Source organism: Meleagris gallopavo, chromosome 9 (genome assembly GCF_000146605.3).
Source record: "Meleagris gallopavo isolate NT-WF06-2002-E0010 breed Aviagen turkey brand Nicholas breeding stock chromosome 9, Turkey_5.1, whole genome shotgun sequence".
Classification (NCBI taxonomy): Eukaryota; Metazoa; Chordata; class Aves; order Galliformes; family Phasianidae; genus Meleagris; species Meleagris gallopavo.
Genome location: NC_015019.2, coordinates 18967268 through 18977926, shown reverse-complemented (window position 1 = coordinate 18977926; position 10659 = coordinate 18967268). Strand labels below are relative to the sequence as shown.

At 40.3% G+C, this 10659-nt stretch overlaps 1 protein-coding gene across 1 annotated transcript; it reads left to right on the top strand.

The window, feature by feature from the left end:
* On the top strand, positions 1-3657 carry SLITRK2 (SLIT and NTRK like family member 2). The gene is made up of 2 exons (XM_010715524.2): positions 1-55; positions 425-3657. Exon 2 carries the CDS (start codon positions 468-470, stop codon positions 3039-3041), a length of 2574 nt encoding a protein of 857 aa, XP_010713826.1. The 5' UTR covers positions 1-55; positions 425-467; the 3' UTR covers positions 3042-3657.
* Positions 3658-10659: the final 7002 nt, after the last annotated feature.

Below are 10659 nucleotides of genomic sequence, written 5' to 3'. Positions count from 1 at the left end.
CGGCGCTCAGCGGCGGCCCCTGCCCCTGCTGCCCGCTCGGGCACGCCGAAAGCAGGTAGGAGCCGGGAAACGGAGCGACTCCGGAGCGTAGGGAGGCTCGGAGGGATCGGTCCGGGGGAACTCTGTAGCTGCCGGGATGGGGGCAGGGAGGGCTGTCGATGGCTTATTCTCCTCCTCCCAGCTATGCGCCCACCCCCCCACTCCCCTTCCCCGTTTAAAATAACGACTAGGGAATGGAATTGCGGGCAGCACTGGGATCCCAGCTTTCCCAGAACGTCTCCGCGGGCAAAAAGTGGGCTGAGGGAGGAGTTTTGCTAATCGTTGCCTTGCTGCCCCCTTAAAACCTGCTTTGCCCTCCCCTTGCAGCTCTGCTCCTGGCCGTTTTCATTGGGCTTTTCTTCTTTCTCTTTACCTTCCTCAAAAGATTTGACTGTAGGTACTAAAGCAGGGATCAACGGTGCATAAAGATGCTGAAGGGTGTTTGGTTGCTCAGTTTGTTAACAGTGGCTGGGATCTCGCAGATAGAAAGTCGCAAACCTGCCAAAGACATTTGCAGCAAGAGCCGCTGCCCTTGCGAGGAGAAGGAGAACGTGCTAAACATTAATTGTGAAAACAAAGGATTTACAACCGTCAGCCTCCTCCTGCCACCACCATCCAAGATCTACCAGCTCTTCCTCAATGGGAACGCTTTGACCCGCCTGTTCCCCAATGAGTTTGTCAACTACTCCAACGCCGTAACCCTCCATTTGGGCAATAACGACATGCAGGAGATCCACACTGGGGCCTTCAGTGGCCTCCGCACCCTCAAGAGGTTGCACCTCAATAACAACAAGCTGGAAGTGCTGAAGGAGGATACATTCCTGGGCTTGGAGAGCCTAGAGTACCTGCAAGCTGATTACAACTACATCAGTGCCATTGAGGCAGGGGCCTTCAACAAGCTGAACAAGCTCAAAGTGTTGATTCTCAATGACAACCTCCTGCTGTCCCTGCCCAGCAATGTCTTCCGCTTTGTGCTCCTCACCCACCTGGACCTGCGGGGGAACCGGCTGAAGATGATGCCTTTTGCTGGTGTGCTGGAGCACATTGGAGGCATCATGGAAATCCAACTGGAAGAAAACCCCTGGAACTGCACTTGCGACTTGCTGCCACTTAAGGCCTGGCTGGACACAATCACCGTGTTTGTGGGTGAGATAGTCTGTGAAACCCCTTTCAGGCTACATGGGAAAGATGTGACTCAGCTGACCAGGCAAGATCTCTGCCCTAGGAAAAGCTCCAGTGATTCAAACCAGAGGGAAAAACACCCTGTCATCTCAGACCCACATGTCTCAAAGTTATTGCCCACAGCCAACTCTGCCATCAGTCCCACCAGAGCCCCAAAAGCCAGCCGCCCCCCCAAAGCTAGAAATCGCCCCACACCCCGTGTCACTGTGTCAAAAGACAGACAAATATTTGGACCTATCATGGTTTACCAGACGAAGTCACCTTTGCCCATCACCTGCCCAGATGGCTGCATCTGTACTTCGCAGAGCTCAGACAATGGCTTAAATGTGAACTGTCAAGAGAAAAAGATAAGTAATATCTCTGAACTCCACCCTAAGCCAACCACTCCAAAGAAACTGTACCTTACCAGTAACTATCTGCAAGTCATTTATAGAACCGATCTAGCAGAGTACAGCTCTCTGGATTTGTTACACCTAGGAAACAACAGAATTGCAGCGATACAAGAAGGTGCCTTTACAAACCTCACAAGTTTACGCAGACTTTACCTTAATGGCAACTACCTTGAGATTCTGTACCCTTCTATGTTTGATGGGCTGCAGAGCCTGCAATATCTCTACCTAGAGTACAATGTCATTAAGGAGATCCTGCCACATACCTTTGATGCTCTTAGTAATCTTCATCTGTTATTTCTCAACAACAACCTGCTCAGATCCCTGCCTGACAATGTCTTTGGTGGCACTTCCCTCACCAGACTCAACCTAAGAAACAACCATTTCTCACACCTGCCTGTGAGAGGAGTCTTAGACCGGCTTTCAGCTCTGATTCAGATCGACCTCCAGGAGAACCCCTGGGACTGCACATGTGACATTATGGGACTGAGGAACTGGATAGAGCAAGTCACTGACCAAAAGAGTCAGCAGTCAAATCCCCCTGTTGTTATCAACGAAGTAATATGCGAGTCTCCCACCAAACACTCTGGAGAGCATTTAAAATTCCTGAGCAAAGAAGCCATCTGCCCAGAGAACCCCAGCTTGTCAGAGTCATCTCTTCTGCCCATGAATCAGAACACAGATATGCCCCATCTCCTTGGTATCTCTCCCAGCTCCTATCCGGAAATACACACGGAAGTTCCACTCTCTGTCTTAATTTTAGGCTTGTTGGTTGTGTTTATTTTGTCAGTCTGTTTTGGGGCAGGTCTGTTTGTCTTTGTTCTCAAGCGCCGGAAGGGGGTGCAAAGCATGCCCAGCAGTGCAAACAACTTAGATATCAGTTCATTTCAGCTGCAGTATGGGTCTTACAACACTGAGACCCACGATAAAACCGAAGGACATGTTTATAACTACATTACTCCTCCTGTTGGACAGATGTGCCAAAACCCAATCTACATGCAAAAGGAAGGGGATCCAGTTGCCTATTACAGAAATCTCCATGAGTTTAGCTATAGCAGTCTTGACCACAAAAAGGAAGATCCCACCAGCCTTGCATTTACAATCAGTGCAGCTGAATTACTGGAAAAGCAGTCCTCACCACGGGAACCAGAGCTGCTGTATCAAAATATTGCAGAAAGGGTCAAGGAACTTCCCACTGGAGGATTAATTCATTATAACTTTTGCACCTTACCCAAAAGGCAGTTTGCCCCTTCATATGAATCGAGACGCCAAAACCAGGACAGGATAAATAAAACTGTTTTGTATGGAACTCCCAGGAAATATTTTGCAGAACATTCTAAACCGGAGCATCCTTTACTCCAAGGAAAGCTACAAACAGAACCAGACTACCTCGAAGTTCTGGAAAAACAAACTGCAATCAGTCAGCTGTGAGGGGGGCATTGGGAGAAAAAGAAAGATTTTTAAATGAGCTCATCATCACATTTGATTGATTCTGAACTCAGTGCTGATGTCATCTTTCGCATTCCAAACATTTTCACTTTATAAATTAGGAAGAGAGAGAGAAATCAAACCCTTACTGCATAACAGGGACATGATGTTGCTTTTGCAATATTTCCTTTAAGTTATTTCTATCTCTCTTTCCTTCTGACCTTTCTGTAGGAACTGTCATTGCAAATATATGTTTCTGTAATAGATCTTGCATAATTCTTTTTGATTTGGAAGGAAATGAGGAAGAGAGTCTTTTGTTTTTTTTTTCTGTTTTTGTTTGTTTGTTTGTTTGTTTTGTTTTTCATTTTGAAGTGGAAGCTTAATGTGGCACATAGAAGATCTCCAAAGATCTTTTTCCTGGACTCTTGGCTTTCTTTTGTAAATAATAATATACAGTACAATTACCATGTCTAGCCACTGGGAGTCACTGTCTTGTGTTAAAGTGCCTTTGCACTTAAAGTACATTATTACTTAATTTTTGCTCTTAGCTTTGATAAATTGAACCTATTTTAATGTGTTGTATTTTTGAAATTAAAAAATAAATACATTGTAAAATAGACTTATATGTCAGCTGCTTTAAATCTGAAGCTTTGATTTATAGAAAAGTTACACTTCTTTAAATGAATCTAGTTCTAGGGCCATAGAGACTGAACTGTAATTTATTGAGAATATCTATATTTATTTTTCCCCTCTGGGTTTGTTTAATGCAACTCACTGAAATCAGCTGAGGATTTAACAATGGGCTAGAGTTTATCAAATGCCTCAGCTAAGAATAACAGCTCGCTAATAAAAGACATTTAACACAACATTATAGTGAACTGAGCAATTAGTGTCCTTACTTCATTACGTTGCAGTTCTAACACAGTAATGTTCAAAGGTTTAAGATTATTTTCTTATTTAAGAAAGCATTACTCACAAAATTTATGCATTAAATTGGGTATTTTTATATATTATATGACAGTTGATATTGGTAACTTTTGACTCAAACTAAAATGTCCTTCTGCTGCAAGATATAGCTCTTTTTTTTTTTTTTTTGGCAGGGACATCAGCAGGGGTCATCCCACGCCTCATTAATTTTGTTAACATACAGGCAAATGAGACAACATCAAAAGTAAAATATGAACCTAAGTAAGTCTCTCCATTCCCCCAAAAGAAGGTAGCAGATCTCAGTAATGTGCGTCATACTAACTTTCAGTTGTCTGAATTGTGTCAAGTTTTCTGTCTCTAAAGCAAAAGTAATACTGCAGTAATTCTAATCTGCTAGGAAACATTTAAGTCCATTATCTTAAATTTTATAAAATGCTTTAAGTTAACTGCATTCACTTAGCATTCATTTTCTTAGGGCCATCAGTGCACAAATGCAGTATGTCTTCTCCTTTCCCATTAACTCAGGCCTGTTTTACTTCAAGCTTTACCTTATCACCGTCAATTTACATTACCTTCCTGGAGGATGTTGAACCCATTTTTATTAACAAGTCAAAATTTGTTGCACCTTATTAGCTTCTAAATAATTTTTAGATGCAAACAGTATTGTGTGATTTAAACAAACAGCCCTTATTTTCAACAAAACCAGTTTTGTCTATTGTAAATCCTTATGCAACTGGGATGGTGATCTGCATATAAAGTAGGCCATGCTTTTCAATTCCTTATTAAAGCAATTGATGGAGTCTGAAAGAAGCACACTGTTTCCTTTTCATAAATAGGTTACTGCACATAATAATCCTTTATTATCCTGCAGAGATTGAAGTGGCCTCTGCTGACTGATTTTTAGAGCTTTACTATAGTTAGAAATACAGTATGTACAGCCTGAGAAATTTTCAGCGATAGCATTTGAACTATAAATGACTACAATCAATGTTGTTCTAATGAAGACTGCCAAAAGGAAGTCACTATATGTATATAAAGCACTAGCGGCTTTCAATGTTTATTGCCAGATATCTGAGTCATTCAGCAAACTGTCTTCTAATGATTGATGTGACATCTGAGTACATTACCATGCTAACATGTCAGTTCTTTATGCTCCAAGCCCATAGCATCTATGGGTGTCCATTAGGTCAGGTTTAAAACTGAAGTGCCACAATGAAGTATGGAAGAAACAGTCTTCAAAATGGTCTCATTTCAGGGAGTTGAAATGGTATCACAGATGAATTCGGAACATTTTGACTAAAAAAGCATCCATCTTTGAGTGAGGTATTTGTCTGAAATGTGGCTGTCCTGTTATGGCTTCTTTCCCTGTGTGCTTAAAAGCATTTACTGCTAAGAAAATTAGAAGGATGATTTTAAAGCATTTTACGCTATTAACTCTTTCCATATATGATTTTAGTATTGCCTGAAAAACAAGTAGTGCTATATCTGGCACTATAGCAGCTAGCATATTATTATCTGCTGCTCTTTAGCATACCAGAACCAATTACAGGGTTTGTTTTTTTGCTCAGAATTTTTTTTTTCCTACAAAAATAATCTTTCAGCTTTATAGTGTTTGCGAGCAACAGACAAAGACATTTGATTTGTTTAGTAACTGTTTATTTTCTTTACCCGTTCGAGCCTCAGACTGTTTTTCATGCTTATTTGCTATCACAGCAATATTTTACACAGGTTGCTTTACACTGCCTTAGCTTTTCTATTGGAATTTCCTTCGTGACTTGATTTTGTTTTGCATCACTCTTACCAACTTAAAAATCATTATAGCTGTAGATCCTTTAGGTTTGCTTTTATATTCTCCAGCTGACGTCTATGAAACAATTGTTTTCAGAAGGTGTATAGGTGACAGATTTTTTTTCAGTTATGCTTAAAGAGATTGGTTTAACAGGGAAAGTGTGTTGGCAGCTTCTGCACAGAAGGGCTCTACGTTTCTTTTGCTGTGCAGCCCTGTAATCTGCTGCTTATTATGGGAATGCTGTTTGCCTGAGTAATGGCACAATAATGAGTGAAACAAATTTTCTTCATAGCTTGAAAATTTAAGATGTGAAAAATTATGTAACCTGTGGTTGTTTTTTGTTGTTTGTTTGTTTGGTTGGTTGGTTGGTTGGTTGGTTGGTTTGTTGTTTGTTGGTTGTTTGATTGGTTGTTTTTTTTACCCCCGGAAAATAGGATGCAAGTTTTTTCGTCCTTCTTTTTCATTTGTGAGAGTACATATAACAATCTGACTGAAACAGTATGAAAACTGCATGGTTATCTCGAGAGCAAATAAGGGATAGTATACATCCAATGCATGAATACACTTTTGAGAAGGACATCATTCTATGTAAGCATGAAGTAAAGCTTGACAAAGTATCATCTTAGAAACTGGACTTCAATAAGTGACTTCAGTGGTAAAGTGGAAACAGATGCTAACCTTACACTTACACCTTACCTGTACTCAAACTGCCCCATGCTTCCTAGGCAGACATCTGTCTGGCTTTGCTGGTTTTGCCACTGGTTTTGCCAGTAGTAGAGCGCACCTAGAGGATGGCACATTAATTGCCTTTTTTTGCTGACAAAGCAAGTGCTACTTTTTTCTAACATGGTTTTTTATATCTACTGCAAAACCAAATGCCCCTTGGGAGACCTCTTTCTTTCAGTCTCCCTTTCCATTCAGATTTAATCCTTTCACATCCGACATTTGCTCAATTCCTCTCTCATTTCTGATTTCTGTACTTCACAAGTCCTCAAAGTGTAGTACACCAATCTTTCCTCTCACTGTCCATCTGGGTGTTTTTCTTCCTCACGTAGCTCTAGAGGAACTGTTTCAGTGTTGAAGGAAATTGAAGTCCCTGGTCCATTGGGAGCTCAGCTCTTACCTCCTCCCATCGCTATTAAAATTCAGAATTAAGGTAGTTGTTTTAGGGTCTCTAGAATCAATATCAAGAAACAGGCCATTCGAATGTGACTTATTCCCTCCCAAAATGTATAGCACAAACTAAGCTTCAAATACACCTGCTTTTCAACAGTAACTGTCTGGGGGTTACAAGTTGAGTATTGATTAGATGGCTATAATTCCTTCACAGATTCAGCCAGTGAGCTTGATCATTTTCTAGCACTTCCCTGTATGTACTCTAATGATTAAGACATACTGTCCATGAAAAAAATGTTCCCAGTGCAGTTTGGTCAGTGCCATGTTTCAGTCAGAGGCACTGGCTTTTAATAGCACATTTTTGTGCTGGTAGGCAATTATATTGTGTGGTTTATTTGGTTTTCTTTTTCTTCCCACCATTGAGTTTGTGAAAGGAAATCAAACTTTAGAAAAGTTAGAAGCTGTAATTAGCGGTGTCAGTATAAAGATACCAGCAAGTTAAATTGCCCAAATATAAGTCTTCTTGTATACAAATACAAATGCCATAATTTTAAACTGCTCGTGAGTGAAATGAGATACTGGAAATATTAATGAAACTATTTAGGCTCTTGCAGGCTAATCACTGGTACAGTTTATGATTTTTCATATTAGCGTTCTTGTAGACAGTAAATGCCACTTAATAGAGACAAAAGAAAAAAACTATTTCCCAAAGCTCCCCCCCAAAAAACTCTACATCTCCCGAACCAACAGATAAATTAACCTATACAGATGATATGACATTTCTTGAATTTTTCCCCTCAGTTTTTCAAAGTAGTCTGTAGGAGAAGTACATAGTTATTTTATTGGAGGATCATTAAGACCGTTTGGGTTTTTCATCTCATAGCTTTTCCGGGCACAAGGCCAATCATTTTGACCAAGGTTCTTAATCCCAGCTAACGAGTGAGGTAGTTAATGAGGGTTGGTTGGATTTTCTGAAGCTGCATCTTAACACGTTTATGAATACAGATGAATAGATCATTTGGAATGAAAGACATGTTGGAGCTACAGTTGAAGAACCAACCATTCTAAAGATCAAATAAATTCAAGAGTATGAGTGAAGTCTGAAAAACAAGACTTTATAGAATTAGTTTTCTTCCTGAGATCATAAAGATGGAGGACCCCTATCTGAATACAGCAGCAGCTTTTGTTACATACTATTTAAGATTTAAAGGAGTGAAATTAGAGACCAGATGCATCTCCATTATTTTCAAGGATATTCAAGTAACTAAAGCATTTCGAATGAGGTTCTCATCTCTAATTGTTAGCCTATTTGTGCATGCATCTAATTATCACTGTTAATGTGCTATGCTTGAAAAAGTAATCAGTGGGAAGCTCAGAAGAGTACAAATACTTGCAGTATTTTCAAATCTTTTTTATCTATGTTTTTAAAAATACAGTGGATGAACAACTTGTCTAATTAATGCTACAGTCTTATAAATTGTAGGGACCTTTGCAAAATCTAATATTTCAGCAAACTGTTCAGATCAATATATGTGGTTGATTACAAAAGAAGAGCAACACGTAATGATATAGCCAATTTTAAAAAGGAAGCTGGCATTATCCTTTACAAATTCAGAAAATTTATGTTGGTATTTGCAGCATAAAAGCAATTGCACTAACAGTGTATGTGTGCAATACCACGTCAGGTTTCTGTATGGTGGCAGAACAAGTATAGATTTCTGTCTTAGCAACACAGATTTCTTGTATCTTCTTTTTGCATTGCTCCTGAGAGCCAGAAGTGTTAAGCACCAATTATCTTCTGTGTAGGAGGCAGTAGGCAGTACAGCCATTTTAAGAATGCTGCCTGCATTGGAAAAGGCACTGCTAAATGTATGTAGACCTGTTGCAATTATCTCCTCTTGAGAGAAAAGCTATTTTCGTACAAAAGATTGGAACATAATCCCCCTGAAATCACTGATAATATGTCAGAACCTATTTTAAGACATCTTGATTTTTGTTTTGAGAGGGAGAGGTGTTGGAGTTGAGACAGATTTTTCCCGAGTTACATACTTTTTTTCATTTCTCCCAAGTATTTTTGACTGATTTCAGTCCATGCCAGCCTCTTATTGGACAGCTAAAATCGATAGAAGAAAATTGAGAACTGTGAAAATGCAGTGACTACGTAAATTCTAATCACAGAAGAGCAATATAATAACAAAGCGAGATTGTCACAGGCTTTTAAAGGTTTTACACTGGGCGACTGGGCAATTAAGGTGTAAATGCAGAGTACCTTTGTTCGCTTTGCACCTGACTGGCCTCAAGCGAATTCCCCCAGGACTGGTATTAGTGACAAGAATCTCACCTAACACAGGCAGTCACTTCAGCGGCAGTGGGAGAAGAGAGAGACAACCACTTTTGTCTTATTACACAGAATGCCATTTAGGGGTCTTTCAGCCTGCATCATTCACATAAATCTGAAGCCAGGATACTCCCAGTTTGTGCCTGAGTCACTAGTATCAGATTTTCAGTAGTTTGAGTATGGTGAGATGTTGGTGAAAAACCGACTTAAGTGGCCAACATCTTAAACACAATCATCTCCCATTCTCCTGGGAGGGTAAGGTTTTGTTTGGAAGATCAAGTTTGTCATATGTCTGCTAAATTTTACAACTAGAGTATTCCTTACTTTCTTGCTGAGCAGGAAAGTGGCATGTATTCAGCTAAGTCTTTGTTTTCACAGAATCACAGAATCACAGAATCACAGAATTGTAGGGGTTGGAAGGGACCTCTAGAGATCATCGAGACCAACCCCCCCTGCCAAAGCAGGTTCCCTACACCAGGTCGCACAGGTAGGCGTCCAGGCGAGACTTGAATATCTCCAGAGAAGGAGACTCCACAACCTCCCTGGGCAGCCTGTTCCAGTGCTCCGTCACCCTCACCGTGAAGAAGTTCTTACGCACATTCGTGCGAAACTTCCTGTGCTGCAGCTTATGTCCGTTTCCCCTCGTCCTGTCTCCACGTACCACTGAAAAGAGACTGGCCTCACCGCTATGGCCGCCACACCTCAGATATTTATAAACCTGGATCAGGTCCCCTCTCAGTCGTCTTTTCTCAAGGCTAAACAGACCCAGTTCACTTAGCCTTTCCTTATCTTCTTTTACAAATAGCCAAGTTCCTCAATGCTGGGGCAGTTGGGACTTGAACTGCTCAATAGTTTCAGAAACTCAGTGATCCACTCTAGTGAGCAAAGCCTTGGCTAAACTTTATTGCTCTCGTCACATCTGCTGTGCTCTGTGAGCTGACACTTCTCTTCCGGCTTGAAACACAGAAACATCAATAAATTTCTATGGAAAACTTTAAAACATTGAGCTAACATATTTAAAATATAGAAAAAAAGAATGGGGATAATAGGTCAGAAAAAACCTTTCAGATTTTCTGTGCTTTTTCCACAGGTTTTAGGGAGGCTTATTACAAATATTAGTGAGTCAAAAGGAAATCTAACAATACATTTGTGTGAATTCTATGTGCATTTCTATGCCAGAACGAGTTATTAGGAGGAGATAGACAGTAATGTCTAAATATCATGATATTTAGATGAGACTCCCAGAGAATTTCAGCACTGATCCTTTGAACAGTTTGATGCAAACTGTTTCTGAAGAGAAATAGACATTATCAAATATGCTGGACAGTTCTCTTGTATAGCTGAGAAACCAAAGCATACAAGATTGATACAACTCAGTCATATGCATGGCTTAGGTGAAAAGACAATTATAAGAGAGGAAATGTGTAAATGCTATAATTCACTCTTTAATT